This window comes from Pristis pectinata, chromosome 5, assembly GCF_009764475.1.
Source record: "Pristis pectinata isolate sPriPec2 chromosome 5, sPriPec2.1.pri, whole genome shotgun sequence".
NCBI lineage: Eukaryota > Metazoa > Chordata > Chondrichthyes > Rhinopristiformes > Pristidae > Pristis > Pristis pectinata.
This window is the reverse complement of record NC_067409.1, coordinates 51,727,066-51,743,542: the sequence shown is the minus strand read 5'-3', so window position 1 is coordinate 51,743,542 and position 16,477 is coordinate 51,727,066. Positions and strand designations below refer to the sequence as shown.

Genomic DNA, 16,477 nt, shown 5'->3' with positions numbered 1-16,477 from the left:
TTAAGTACTTGGAATTTTAAATTTTTACCATATTCTTCAACTGGACTTTGTTCATTGGCATATTACCACCATTGAGCCGTCCATTTTTTTCCTGTCATCTCTGCTCAACCAAAGGTTCATGAGCAGAAAAGGGGATAAGATATTTTCTTTACAAGAAGCCATACTGGAGGGTATTGCGATAAACAGGAGTATAGAAACCAATTAGATCCCACCCATGGGATAAAAAAAAATACTGGCCCAGACTCAATGCACTGAAGGATTCTCTGACTTTATAATCTTGTGTTGGAAGCTCTATTGGCAGTCAAACTAGGAAACATTTTTAAACAATAAGTGAGCAATTTAATAAATTCCGTTTGTATGGAGCAAAGATCCAAACCCAAAGTAGAAATGCAAAATTGCCTCTATGCAAAATTATGAAAACCCATCTAATTTTACTTTCCCAATGTGCTGAAACTGAGTGACAGATGTGAATTTTTCAACAGCAAGTGTCCCAGCTGCCTTAACATTAACACATTATTTTTCAGGTTTTCTAACTAACTGAACTGAGTAGATATCAATCTACTGATGCTGATCAATGAACTGATGCTGATATCAATCTCAGCTCCATTATTACAAGGCACATTGCAAGCAAAACATTTGATGGATTGTAGAGTTGGGTGTCCAGTACAAAAAAGCTCATGAAATGGTCTACCAACAAGGCAAAGCTGCTCTGAGATTCTGAAAATTTACGGAGATATGATCAGCTTTCCCAAGATGCCACTCTACTGAAACTCCAATCACCCGACCAGGTTCATTCCCCAGTAGAAGGACTAGTGCGGCCCCTTCCCTAGCTGGACTCTCTACATATTGTTTCAAGAAACCCTCCTGGATGCACCTAACAAATTCTGTCCCATTTAAGCCCCCTGCACTAGGGGAGTCCCAGTCAATATTGGGGAAGTTAAAATCACCCGCTACAAGAACCTTGTTGTTTTTACATCTTTCCATGATCTGCCTACATCACTGATTCTATTCAATTTTTTTGAAATTCCATCTCTTAACATTAGGTGATGATTCCAGCTGAGGCAAATTCTTTCATCATAAGAGATTAGCTTTGCAACAGACTGTATAAATGCTCCTAATTATGATAAAAACAATGTAGAACTCAAAAATAAGAAAGGTGCAATCACTCTGATGGGGTTATACTACAGACCCTCCAATAGCCATCGGGACATTGAGGAACAGATATGCAGGCAGATTATGGAAAGGTGCAAAACTAATAGGGTTGTTGTGGTGGGAGACTTCAACTTCCCTAATATAAACTGGGACTTATTTATGTAAGAGGTTTAGACAGGGCAGAATTTGTTAGGTGCATCCAGGAAGGTTTCTTAAATCAATATGTAGATAGCCCAATGAGAGGAGGGGCTGTACAGGACCTGGTGTGGGGTAATGGGCCTAGCCAGGTGACCGACATTTCAGTGGGAGAACAGTTAGGGAACAGTGACCACAACTCCTTAAATTTTAAGATAGCTATAGGTAACGATAAGCATGGACCTTGTGGGAGAGTATTAAATTGAAGCAGGTCAAATTACGAGGGCATTAGGCAGGAACTAGGGAGAATTAATTGGTAACAGCTGCTTTTGGGCAAGTCCATATCTGACATGTGGAGGGTGTTTAAAGACCAACTGCACAGAGTACAGGACAGGTATGTTCCAGTAAGAAGGAAGGACAAAGATGGCAAGGTAAGAGAAGCCTGGATGTTGAGAGAGGTGGTGAATTTAGTCAAGAAGAAAAAGGAAAAGTATGTAAAGTTTAGGAAGCTAGAATCAAACAGAGCACTTGGGGATTATAAAGCAAACAGAAAGGAATTCAATAAGGGAATTAGGAAAGCCAGGAGGGGCCATGAAAAGTCCTTGGCAAGCAGGATTAAAGAGAATCCCAAGGCATTCTATACATACGTAAAGAGCAAGAGGATAACTAGGGAGCGGGTAGGACCACTCAAGGATAAAGTAGGGAATAGGTGCTTGGAAGCGGAGGATGTGGGTGAGGTCTTTACTTTGCATCAGAATTTACCAAGGAGAAGGATGTGGAGGGTAGGGAGATTGGTGTGGAGCATGCTAATATACTAGGGCATTTTGAGATAAAGGAGGAGGTAGTGCTGGGTCTCTTAAAGAGCATTAAGGTGGATAAGTCTAATGGGAGTCTAAGGGCCTGATGGGATATACCCCAGTCTAGAGAGAGAGGCAAGAGATGAGATTGCTGGGATCTTGACCAATATCCTTGTGTCCTCTCTAGCCACAGGCGAGGTCCCAGAGGACTGGCCAGTAGCTAATGTTGTTCCATTATTCAAGTAGGGAAACGGGGATAATCCTGGTAACTATAGACCGGTGAGTCTCACATCAGTGGTAGGGAAGTTACTGGAGAGGATTACTAGGGGTAGGATTTATGAGCAGTTGGAAAACCATAGCCTAATTAGGGACAGTCAGCATGGCTTTGTGCAGGGCAAGTTGTGCCTTACTAACGATTGAGCTTTTTAATGAGGTGACGAGGGTGATTGATGAAGGTAGAGCTGTGGATCTTGTCTACATGGATTTTAGTAAAGTGTTAGACAAGGTCCCTCATGGGAGGCTCACCCAGAAGATTAAGATGCATGGGATCCACGGTGAATTGGCCGTTTGGATACAGAACTGGCATGCCTGTAGAAGACAGAGGGTAGTGGTCGATAGGACTTTATCCAACTGGAGGTCTGTGACCAGTGGTGTTCCTCAGGGATTCATACTGGAACCTCTGCTGTTTGTAATGTTTGTAAATGACCTGGATAAAAATGTACATGGGTGAATTTGTATGTTTGCAAATGGCATGCTTGCATTGAATTCAAGAGTCAGGAAGTTATGCTGCAGCTTTATAAATCTTTAGTTAGGCCACATCTGGAGTATTGCATTCAGTTCTGGTCGCCCCATCATATGAAGGATGTCAAGGCTTTGGAGAGGGTGCAGAAGAGGTTTACAAGATGCTGCCTGGATTAGAGGGCACATGCTATGAGGATAGGTTGGACAAACTTGGGTTGTTCTCTCTGGAGCGGCGGAGGCTGAGGGGAGATCTGATTGAGGTTTATAAGATTATGAGAGGCATAAATAGAGTACCCAGCCAGTATCTTGTCCCCAGGGTTGAAATATCTAATACCAAAGGGCATGCATTTAAGATGATAGGGGGTAAGTTCAAATGAGATGTGCGGGACAAGTTTTTTTACACAGAGAGTGGTGAGTGCCTGGAATATGCTGCCTGGGGTGGTGGTGGAGGCAAATACGATAGGGGTGTTCAAGAAGCCCCTCAATATGCACATTAATGTGAAGGTATGGACATAGTGTAGGCAGAAGGGATTAGTTTAGTTGTGCTTGTAATTGGTTCAGCACAACATTGTGAGCTGAAGGGCCTGTTTCTGTGCTGTACTGTTCTATGTTCTAATGTATGTATGGGATAATTTTAGCTCTGTACAAATCCTGAAGTTAATCTTGAAAGAAGATGTTCAAAGACTAATAGTGTTACTGTTCATATGATGCAGATAATGTTCACTGAGGTGAATCCTCTGCCTTTTCTGAGACCAATTCTGAGACTACACCGTAGTGTAAACATTATTACTCAATTGCACCTGTTTGTCCATGGGCACTTACAGCAGATACTCAAGGGAAAGTTTTTCATAAAATTATTTAAACTGTTTTTCATGAACATAAGCTTACGTAAAAGTATAAATTCTTGACCAAGGGAAATGATAGTAAAAATGTCAAATCAGTTATATTTGGCTTGGTCATTTTTAAATTGAATGCTGTAATTCAAAGGTCATACAGTCATATCTCTCTATAGCCAACTTGGTTATTATAAACCTTCCATTAGATCAATTTTTCTTTCTGTTGAAGTTGTGTGGAGTTCAGCCCCTGATAAAACCAAACATCTGGTTCTTAATAACTAACAGCTCAGCCCTCACATTTGCAATGGTTTTTACCCCATTATTATGGGCTGGTCAGCTGTCATTGTTTTGACACTCACAGGAAGTGCGCAATGACATCATCAGGCTTGGTCCCAGCACATGTACGACAGTTGGAAAGCCCAGTACAGCAGCTGTGTCTGTGGTAAAGGAATAAAGTCAGCTCAGCTCACGATAGAATGAATGAAGCTCCATTGAGGAGAACTACTTGACATATCCCCGTGGGTTTGTAATAACAGGGTCTAACTGCATATTGTTCATATCCCCAAGCTGCATTCTAGACATTTAAGTAAAATGTAACATTAAATATTCAGTATGGAATTTGTATAAGAATATTAATTTGCTACAACGCCTATACTAATAAGGTCTGTGGAGCAATATTTTTGAAGTTGGTTGCAGCACTTAAAGGAACTATAAAGCTAAAAAGAAATTTAAATGGCTTTCTGGAAAATGTATTGTCATAGCTAAGTGTTCAGTTGTCAGTAAGTATTTAATTACAATCTCATAAAGTAAATCCCATTTAATTTGCAAGACAACTGATCTTTTATATATCTGTTTACACTTATGTAAATGTACAATGCATTGTACATTATGTCCTATGAAATGCAAGAAAATGTTCATTTAATTTATTCTTTATATATTACTAATTTATCAGTGTATCTTTGCATTCACCATTAGTATTCTTATATAAATTTGTTTTACAAAGTACAGTTAAGAATTCTAAATGGATTTTAATTCTCCTCTTTCAATTAGTATAATAAAACATCAATTATGTATGTGTATTGTACTAAGCAGGAAATGGAGAAACTGCAACTTTAAATTCATTGAATTCGTCATCTTTTCATTTGCAAAGTCATATAAAACAACTTGGAAAAGGATACTTATGGTAATGCTGTATGTGAAATTAAAAATAGTAATAAGGCTTGAAAACCTTTATAACTCAGATATGTTTGTTCTGGGAAGTAAACCTAAATTATTTTGAATTCTCAATCTTTAAGTTTGCTTTTTCATCATTAGTCATTGTGCTTTTCCTCAGATTAATTTCACTCATATGTCAAACCATTATTCAGACTCTAGTCTTTTTAAATTAAAGTCTCATCATCAAGCCATGAAATACCCTTTTGTTATTTCTCTTCTTTAACACATAACATGTTTCCCTCCCACCCCCAATCCTCATTTCTCCCGTTTTCCTTCCCATTGCCTCTTCCATCTGTTCACCAATCTAATCCCATCCTCTGTGTTTGCTCCCTTCTTACCTCCCTTCCTCACCCTGGCTTGTCCTACCCAACTGTTTGTTCCTGTTCCTCTCTTCATTTGCAGCTTAGAGATGGCTAAAGTCAGCACCCAGACTGCTTCCGTCACCAACCCTGTTGACCTGAACATGAACCTCTCTCAGTCTGCTACCCCTACCTCCACCCCCACCTCTGTGGCTGTTTTGGCAGCAGCAGCAGCTGCTTCTGTGGTCAATGTGAACACTCCTTCCCCTTTACCAACACCCCACTATGCCGCTCCTGTCTCCAATCTGCTTGGCATGAATACTGTCCCACTCTTGCCGCTTAATGCCGCAGCTGCTGCAGGGACCACAGGGAATTTATCTGCTTACTCTCCCAAAATTCCATCGACGAGCGGGGTTAAGAAATCTGATCGGCAGAAGTTTGCTCCGTATTGAAGGGATGTGAATATAGTTTTTCCGGTCTCTACCAAGATCATGTGGTAGAAGATGAATGCTAAGGAAACATTTTAAATTTTATTCATTTGTAATGTAATTGTTAACTCATAAAATTGTCTTCCACCTTCCACTACTATCAACAAAGTGATGCAACTAGTTCCAACAGCTTACTGACCTATTTTATAAGAGAAAGAAATCTTTTCCAACAATTGGAGATAAAGCGGTCAAGCATTTTAATTGAAAATGACATGTCCTACACCACTGACTACTTCTACACTAGATATCAATTGTAAAAACTATGTAAAGAGCATTTCAAAAGTAGTACATGCATTGGTGAATTGTCACAAAACGAGAAGACTCTTAGAACAAGTCAAAAGTCAAGGAGGATTAAAATAGCTGTAATAATGGGTAAACTGCCCTAGGGTGGAATATTGTGTGGAAGGGTGGGTTGGTGAATCAGACAGTGAGGAATGGACAATAATCCAACCTGCTCGATTATTCTTCCACTACTGTAACTGGAAGAAGAAGTGTTACGGTGTGTAATACTCCCTGTCTCTGTTGTTTTTTTCTCTCTCCTCATGTGATTTTATTTCTCCAAGCAGTAAAGATGAACATCTTCCACGGGTTTCAGTGATATAGGAAAGATCGATATGATTGATTTAAATCCATAGATTCATAGAGTTATACAGGATGGAAGCAGGCCCTTCAGCCCAACTCATCCATACCAACGAGGATGCCTATCTAAACTAATCCCATCTGCCTGCGTTTGTCCCATATCCCCCTAAACCTTTCCTATCCATGAACCTGTCCAAATGTCTTTTAAATGTTGTTATTGCATCTGCTTCCACCACCTCTACTGGCAGCTCATTCCAGATATTCACCACCCTCTATCCCCTCAGATCTCCTTTAAACCCTTCCACTCTCACCTTAAGCCTATGCTCTCTCGTTTTGGATTCCTCTCTGCTGGGAAATAAAACTATCTACCCTATCTATGACACTCATAATTTTATGAACCTCTATAAGGTCACCTCTCAGCCTGTTTCACTCCATGGAAAACAGCTCCAGTCTATTTGTTCAGTGAAAGCAGTTTTCAGTCATTAATTAATTTTGTGGCATACAGTCATAAAAAGCAATTATGAGCTTGATTTTAATCTTGTAGATGAAAATGAGGACCATTTTTGTGGCAGCATCGCAATAACATACTGGTTGTCATGTTCCAAATTAAAACTGCCTAGTGGTCAGTGAAAGTTGCAGCCATTCAATTAAAACTGGAATCCAATATGGAGCCATCGAGGTCCAAGGAAATGGTGGACAAAGACATTAATATTAAATTGAAAATAAATAGTTTGAGAGATTAAATTTGTAGCTGAAATGCAAATCATCTCAAAAAAGCCTATACCCTATGGCCTGATTGGTTGTTGGGTTTCGGGCAAGCTAACTGCAAATGCCAATTGAATATCCAGATTACAGTTTGCCTGTAGAAGCCTGAGCAATTTCTGTGAAAGAGTTGTGTGATTCACAAATTAGGTCACAGAATACTGTACACAATTTAGTTCCAGGAAGAATGGGATTGGACTAATGAGGGCACAGACGATATTTCCAAAGCTGTTGCAACGATGGGAGAATTTTAGTTCTGAGGAAGGTTTGTCTAGGCTAGAGTTACTCTCTTTGGAACAGAGGATGTTGAGGGGAGATTAAAGCAGAGGGACCAAGTTAAATGGGATTGGATGACCTTTGTCTCATAGCAAGACATAAGATATCTCCCCTTAAGTTATTATTTATATTTATTTCATACATCATAGAGGCAACCATTCTGCCCATTGAGTCTGTGCCAGTTTTCCATTCCCCTACTTATTTCCCTGGAACCTATTCTCTCTTACATGCCCATCAACTCCCCCTGATTCTCTGCCATCCATCTACATGAAGGACAGTTTGCCCTAGCCAATTAGCCTACCAGCATGTCTTTAGGATTTGGGATGAAACTGGAGCACATGGGGGAAATGCACACAGTGAAGGGAGGAACTGTAACCTCCACACAGACAGCATTGAAGCCTTGCTGCAGCTGCACATCTGCTGCATAGGTGTACTATTCTATGAAGAGAAAGTTTACACCCTGAGGGTGGTGCGTTTCTCACAGACACTATGGTCGAAAGGCAATCCTTGCCATAAATTTCTATGAGTTCAGACTACCTCCAGCTACCATCCTATTTGCAGGAAGGAACTGGGAATGAAATAGAATGGATGGGAGGAGAGATGAAGTAGAAGGGACCATGCCTAGGTCACCATCATCTTGCAGAATTTTTGAGGAGCCAGTAAGTCCACTCCTGCCATTTCTTAGTACCTTTCTTTGGTTCCTATGAGAACCATAATTAGGTCAGTTAAGGCCCAAAATAAAAGAAGTTTGGCTGCTCAAAGCATGGAGTAACTGAGCAGTGTCTATCAGACCCAAGCTTTGCTGATTTGTACATGACTTTCCATTGGATGTCTCATAACCAAGGTTCAGTCCACGATTTGCAAAAGCAAAGCAGGTGTTGTCTAGTTCAGGTGGATGCTCTGTACATCTAAAAGTCACAGTGGAAAGTTGGAAATTCTTATATTTTACTTTCTATCCAAAAGTGCCAGGATTTTGAAGTTCGTTGAGAAAACATTACATTTGTATTGGACAAGCACACAGAAGCAAGATATTGAATTCCTTACTGTTTACTGCCTACCAGGGGAGTTGTGTGTGCAGGTATCACAGGGAGATCACCATGCAGTCCTACATTTGCCTAGCAGGGCAAGGCAGAGAAAAATCAAATGTGGCCCTCTATAACTTTTATGATGTAGTCCTGGATACAGAGTTGTAATGTAATTAGCCAACTCTGCCTGTAAAAACACTTTGGACAGAATCATGGTTGATCTAGCCCACCACCTGTGCTAGTTATCTATGCATTTCCCACTGATGCATTGAGAATCCATTTGTTGAGCGGACTTCAGTGCCTTGGCTAAGCCTTGAGGGGTAGTGGGCTGCAAATGAGGGCTAGGACCCGGGTGGCAGGGCCTGAAGCCCTGATTCGGGTATTCCTTGGTAACTTCTGATAACTTTCTGCCGTTAAAGAGCTGCTGAACAATTTTAAATGTGCCTGGGTTATTTAAAATAAAACACATTGGAGTGGATTTGAATAATTTAGAAAAATAATTAAGATAAAATTAAGTAAATTTACTTAAAATGCATTTAAATTGAAGAAATGAATTAAACCATGATAATTAAGTAAAATTTAAAAAAAAAACATCAATGACCTTTTTTAATTAACATTGACTACCCTTTCATATGAATAGGGTCATATGATATACCCCAGATGTCCCTGAAGTCAGATATGAAGTGCATCTGGCCCTTCCAATCACTATGTTTATGATTTAGTCCTCATAACAGTGTTCAGTGGAGAGTTAGAGCAGGAAGTTGTATGAATCTGTTCTCAGGAGAAATCTCCTTGAAGATCTAGCCCGTTATTGAAAATGTGAGCTTGGCAGTCTGCATGGTCAGCATAAACATCCACAGTCTGTAAACCCTGCTAAGTTAGTTCAGATGGGTTAGGCAATATTAGAGTAGCTTGAGGTAAGGAAAGGGAAATCATCCCATAGCTGCTTTGAATTGCTTCCCAATGAACCCTGGTTTAATGTAGACGTCAAGTGAGCCTACGTTTTAGAATGCAAGGTTCTTAATAGTCAGGCAGCCTGCAACCTTCACATTCAATGTATGAAGATCCACCCCTTGACAATATTGCAGCAGAATGCCATTAGGTCTATCAATGCCAACATTTTCAGAAGCGGGAAAGGGAAAATTTAAAAAGCATAGATAAGTGTAATTGGGCGGAGGGGTTCATTGGGCTGGAAGGGCCTGTTACCGTGCTGTATATATTTAAAAAAAAGAGTTGTAATCTGCTGTTAGGTTAACTTTTACAAAATTGAGGATAATTTTCATCTTCAGCACCTGGGCAATAACCATTTGGTGCAGATTTAGATGGGGTGAAGATTAAATACATTTTATCATTAGTGTAATGTCTGTTCCAGAGATTGTTGTATATTTAATAATGTATACTGAATTATGGTTTAATTTTGTTTTTATGAGGCACACTATATGTAGGGTGTTTTAAAGGCTGACACTAAAATACTTCCAAAATGTTTTTTTTAATGGGAGAATTGAAAATTTACAATCTAATCATCTGTTGTAAGTTTCTTATAACCAACATGTTACAGGCAAAGTAAGATGAGCCAAAATGCATTGTTAATATGTGGTGGATGGTGAAGAATATATATCATAGCAGTATTGTATGTTTGTGTGTGTATCCAAGAATATTAAAAAAAATTATGCTTGCATGTTAGGAATTAGATGAGGGATTTAATATAGATTGAGATCAATTAGGGATTCACAATAGGCTGAAGCCATAACAAAGACTTATTTCAGTGTATCTGCAGAAAAAAAACTTGATCAGTCTTACAAGTATCACAAGTAAAACATCTTCTTTGCAGTATAGCAAGCTTAACCAAAGAATGGCTATGCCATTTAGTCCAGGAAGATCCTTGGCTGAGTCCCTATCAGTGCTCCGTTGAATGTATTTGTGTAGATGGCAACTTAGTGATCCAGTTACCAATAAGTAAAATTGATCAGAGTTATTCGTTCTGTTTGCTATTCAGCAACCCCTTTTATAATGAATATGTGTGGACACCAGGATGTGCAAAGTATTAGACACAGCAATGCTGCCTTCAAGCCAAATAGTTTGTTGACATTAACTTTCAATTTCTTACATTAATAATTGCTATTTAGACAAAATACCTGAAGGGAAGAATGAGGAGGAGTAAGTAATCGAAAGAAAAAATAATCAATGCAGAATGAGTCAACAGATTGACTTCTGGATATTTTTATAAAAACAAATTAGAAGGGATGGGGATCCACCTCATGACTGGGCATAAGGCATAAAATATGAATTGTATACTTTGAAAATAGTGCCAATGAATTTGTTGATTTAATTAAATTTCACTAAGTACTGGGTCATTATCTGTTGGAGCTAGTTAATATTAATTGTTTTGTTTTGCCCATTCATCTTGTTTTAATTTAGTTTTGCAGCACTGATGCAGGACTATAATATTTGTATTCCTCTGAATTCATATAATCATCAATCATAACATTCACTTTGCACTCTATAGACCAATATATAAAGCTTTATCTGTATTGAGAATATTTGAATATATATTGGAGGGAAAAGGAGCAAAATACAAATGCAACATTTGTTAATAAGTGACATTTTAAAACACATTCTGGTACATGGTTGTGTAGGGCAATAAGTATTACAATGTATGTTACTGTATTTTGGAGCTCTCTACAACTTTAGCAAAATTGCACTAATTTGTACTTTAGAGTTAGAACTGTTGTTCTTATGGTGTTGTTTATTTTAGCAGTGTATTTTGTTTGTCTGTATATAATGAAGGAAATATTTGGAAGCAATGTTCAAAAATCTCATCTAGTTAACAACTTGTTCTCTTAAAATTTTGTTGTAAATTTTTATCCTAGAATCCTGTTCTTATTTATTGCTGAAAATATTGTCAGGATAAGTGGATGAATCATGTACTAGTGTTTCAACAAAATTACAAAGTTGAGAAGTACTTTGCTTTTCTGTTTTTCTTGATTTTGTTCCTGCATTTTAGGCTCACTTCAGAAGTTTCTGGCCTGGGGGCTCTGTAATGTATCCGTCATGCAAAACTGCATTAGTCACAAGACAGAACATTCTCACTGGCCCATGTGACAATGATTTCTATGGACTTTAATCTACAGAATAAGAGAAGAATTCCTACCATTTCTAACTCTGTTCTTAATATTGAGGAATAAATGCTTTTGCTGCCTCAACTATTAAATCTAACTCTTATGTTACTACATCATTCTTACAATTTTAAACATCTTTTTGTAGCTCATGTTATTTAAATGTTTAAAGATTTTTTTTCCCAGAGGTGTTCATCCTTTAGCAACTCTTTTAACAAAGCATGGGCTGGTAGAACTCCAATTCTGTGTCCTCTGTCATAGATGTTAAAGCAACTTTAAAATTATGATTTTTATAAATAAAAATGCACCTAAGGAAACCTAAAATCTGTGAGCCATATCATTAGATGGCATATTTACAATTGCTTGTTGTGAGTTTTATTAAAATGTTTATGGAAATTATATTTAATAAATTGTCTGATATCTGACAGACTTCTGCAAAGGTACTGGTTTCAGAGAGATGTTTATTCAATATCTGCATTGAATATGATAAAGAGGTAAATTGATGAATATATCCCTTGCTTTAATTTCTACTTTGCTACTTTTCTTACACAGTGCACCATTCCATTCACCCATCATCACTAACTATGCCGACCTAAGTTATTTTTTCCAAGTGTACATCATTAAGTAACACCTCAGTTTTAAAGATCTCACTCTTGATTCAAAATCCTCACCCTCCCTATCTTGGTTATCTTCTCCAGCCTCCCAATACTCCAGGATGTCCTTGGGCCTACAGTTCTGTCTCTTGAGCAGCCGCATTATGGGCTGCCATACCTTCATCTGTAGCTTAAGAGCTAATCTCTTTGAACTAATGTCTCCTTGCAATTTAGAGTCAAACTGTGTTTGTTAATGTTCCTGTGAAGTGCTTGGGGAATGTTTTGCCTTGTTAAAGGCCTTGCATAATCTGTTATTGTGTTTCCATTTATAATTGCATGAGATGTTAAAATCAAGCTCTGTTTTGCTTTTGGGATGACATATAACAAATCTCACAACACACTGCCATGGAATTTGGAAATTCTAATGTTCAAGAGGTGAATAGGTACCACTCAAACAATGTCAATAAAAACACAATATCTATTCATTAGTTGTGACCTAGCTATGCCCAAATTTGCTGGCCTACTTTCCCACATTATACTATTTAAAAAATGCTTCATTGGCCTTGAAGGTATGAAAGAATCCATGTGATTGTAAATCTGATCCCCCTTAACCCCACTTCATCATGACTGGGATTTACATTATGTTAACTGGTAGATGATTTAATTGGGGACATTTCAGTATTTACATCACGTTTCCTTTGGAAGGTGGCATGGTGTTGAAGTGTTTTTATAAACTATGTTATAAAGTTCAATTTGGGAGATGCACAATTTTTTTTTGAAGATCAGCTCCTTAAAATTAATTTTATGATTTAGCATCCCTGGAGTGTGTTTGACCTGATCAGGTTTCTGATTTGGAATTTGGATGCAGAGCCCAGCATAGCTGATTCACATTCCACAATATTTTGAGAGATCATCCTCTCTCTCACTCATAGTAGTCATAGAGTTATACAGCATGGAAATGGGCCTTTTGGCCCAACCCATCCATGCCAAACAAGATGTATCTATGCTAGTCCCACTTGCCTGTATTTGGCTCATATCTCTCTAAACCTTTCTTATCTATTTACTTTTCCAAATGTCTTTTAAATGTTGTAACTGAACCCACATCCAGCACCTCCTCTGGCAGCTCATTCCATATACCTACCTCTCTCTGCATGAAAAACTTGCTCTTCAGGTGCCCTTTAAATCTTTCCCCTCTTATCTTAAATCTATGTCCTCCTGTCTTAGACTCCGCTACCCTGGGAGAAAGATGCGACAAATCTATCTATGCCTCTAATAATATTATAAACCTCCATAAGGTCACCCCTCGGCCTCCTTCGCTATAGGGTAAACAATCCCAGCATATCCGATCTCTCCTCATAACTCAAGCCCTCCAGTCCAGGCAACATTCCTGTAAATCTTTTCTGCACTCTCTCTAACTTAATTACATTCTTCCTATAGCGTGGAGACCAGAACTGCACACAATACTCCAACTGCAGCCTAACCAACAATTTGAACAACTGTAGCATGACATCCCAACTCCAAAACTCAATGCCTCGACCAGTGAAGACAAGCATACCATAACCTTCTTCACAACTCTTTCTACCTGTGACGCCACTTTCAGGGAACTGTGTACTTGTACCCTAAGGTCTCGTTGTTCAGCAACGTTCCCCAGGGCCCTTACATTCACGATGTATATCCTAGCCTGGTTTAACTTCCAAAAATGCATCACTTCGCACTTGTCTATGTTAACTTCTATCAGCCATTCCTTTGCCCATTTTCTATATTGAACTGGATCCTGTTGTAACCTTTACCGTCCATTATATCACCAATTTTGGTGTTGCTTGCAAACTTACCAATCCTGCCACCTATATTCTCTTTGATCATTAATATATATGATAAACAATAAAGGACCCAGTATCAATCCCTGCGGCACACTACTGGTCAAAGGCCTCCAAGCTGAAAAGCAACCCTCACTACCACCCTCTGCCTCCTACCACCAAGCCAATTTTGGATACAATTTTTTATCTTACCATGGATCCCATGTATTCCAACCAGCTGAACCAGCTACCCATGCGGGATCTTGTCAAAGGCCTTACTAAAGTCCCTGTGGACAATGTTAACTGTCCTGCCCTCATCTATCCTCTTGGTCACCTCCCCAAAAAACTCAATCAAATTTGTGAGATATGATCTCAAATGATCAACGCCATGTTGACCATTTCTAATCAGTCCTTGCCTTTCCAAGTTCAAATAAATCCTGTCCTTCAGAATCCCTTCCAGTAACTACCAGCACGGTAGCATAGTGGTTAGCGTGACGCTATTACAGCACCAGCGATCGGGGTTCGATTCCTGTCACTGTCTGTAAGGAGCTTGTACGTTCTCCCGTGTTTGCGTGGGTTTCCTCCGGGTGCTCCGGTTTCCTCCCACATTCTAAAGATGTACGGATAGATTAATATGGGGGTTTAAAATGGGCGGCGTGGACTCATTGGGCCGGAAGGGCCTGTTACCATGCTGTAAATAAAATTTTTAATGAAAATTTAAAAAAAAACTTTCCCACCACTTCTGTAAAGCTCATTAGTCTGTCATTCCAAAACTTGCACTTGCAGCTTTTCTTAAGCAAAGGCACAACGTTAACCATCCTCCAGTTTTCCAGTACCTCATCCATGGCTAATGAAGGTACAAAAATCTCTACCAGGGCCCCAGCAATCTCCTCATTTGCTTCCCACAATGTCCTGGTATAGTGTATACCTTCCACCTTTTTTACTGGGCTTCCGCATGTTTCGAACAAAGAGATTCAAGGTTTTTGTTGCTCTCCTAGTCTCTGGCTCTGTGGGTAGTACTCTTGCTTGCAAATCGGAAGGCAAGTCCGATTTTAGAGATGTGCACAAAAATTTGGGCTGGTACTCTAAAGTAGTACATAGAGTGTTGCACTATTAGACAAGCCTTTCTTCAGACATTGAGCCATGATCTACTCTGATTTCTCAGCTGAATGTAAGGTAGGAGAAGGCAGTGCAGAGATTTACTGAGGATTGATTGGTGCTGCCTGAAGCATTTCTGAAGTCGAAGAGTTTTACCTGGGTGTTGGTCAATATTTATCCTTCAATTAATAATGCTAAAGAAGAATAACTAGTACTTTTGTTTCATTTGTTCATTTTTTGGGGATTGTGGCATTCTGACATTTACTGTCCATGCCTAATTGATCTTAAACAGCCTGGCAAACCATTCCGTCAATTATATTGGTGTGTCTGAAGTTGCTTATTGTTCAGAGTGGAAATGGAAGGACACTAGAGAACTAGATGTGTTTTTATGATAACCCACTAGTTTTGTGTCATCTTTATTTATACTTTATTTTAAACTCCAAATTTAAATTTCACAGTTTTATGATGGGATTTGAACTCCATTTTGATTGTTGGTCCAGGCATTTTGTTTATTAGTGCAGTTGTACAATTGCTGCCCCAGCACTGTACCTACATGCTGATTGTGGGAGGTTACTTAGCAATGATTATAGTTTGAAAACACTTTATTGGCTGTGATACACATGGATGTCCCAAAGTTGGAAAATACATAATAAGCTCTTCTGAATTCTCAATATTTAGTCATGTTCTGCATCAGGAATAATGTAAATTTTCAACATTCGACCAGTAAATCTTTTCAATGACTTTGTGCTGTTGAACTAGTTATCCGATTCAGCTTTGGAAATTAATCAATTGTCAATTACCCAATACTTTAAAAAAAACATTATGCAACTGAATTCCTTTTTTTCTAAATTATCTTTTCCATTACTCCCACCTGCAAGAAGATCACACTTAAGCACAAGGAAAAAATATGAAAAATTACTTCACATTCCATACTAATGCATACAATTCTTTGACTGTAAAGTCTGCTAAGATCAAAATGGAAGTCATATATGGAGCTTATGTCTTGCAATTGTAGTGCCACGATCTAGTGAGTATAGGAATAGAAGGATAGGTCAGATGATTGACTGAAGGGATGGTGCCGGTGTATGGGCTTTAGGTTCCTGGATCACTGGGACTGTTTCTGGGGAAGGTGGGAACTGTACAAGCAGGACAGGTTGCATCTTAACCAGAGTGGGACCAACATCCTTACTGGGGAAGTTTTAAACTGCATTGGCAGGGGAAAGGGGCTCAGAGTGGTTGTTAAAATGGAGAGGTACAAGCACCTAGAGAGAAAAAGTTAGTAAGACTAACAGGCAGGACAAGCGTGTAAGTGAACAGCAGGGGAATCCAAAGGTAAATCTCATCTATTTTAAACCAAGGAGTATAACAAGTAAAGTTGTTGAATTTAGAGCTTTAATAAACACAATATTATTGCTATCACTCAGACATGGTTAAAGGATGAGCAGGAATGGTGAATCAGTATCCCAGGCTATAGAATTTTCAGACAAGCCAGGGGGAGTAAAAAGGGAGGAGATATTGCACTGTTTGCTTTACTTCAGTGTTGATGGAGAATTTCCTAGAAGGCCATAT

The 16,477-nt window shown here is 38.9% G+C and overlaps 1 protein-coding gene across 16 annotated transcripts in view; it reads left to right on the top strand.

Moving 5' to 3' along the window:
- zgc:110045 (uncharacterized protein LOC664755 homolog) overlaps window positions 1-11,858 on the top strand; it is a 160,656-nt gene extending 148,798 nt beyond the window's left edge. For 13 of the 16 annotated variants that reach the window (XM_052015478.1, XM_052015477.1, XM_052015476.1 and 10 more), the window contains one exon: window positions 5,279-11,858. In XM_052015478.1, coding sequence (XP_051871438.1) covers window positions 5,279-5,627 — 349 coding nt within the window. In that variant the 3' untranslated portion in view covers window positions 5,628-11,858. The remainder of the gene's footprint in view (window positions 1-5,278) is intronic. The other 3 variants (XM_052015488.1, XM_052015486.1, XM_052015490.1) reach the window with 2 other exon arrangements.
- Window positions 11,859-16,477: the final 4,619 nt, after the last annotated feature.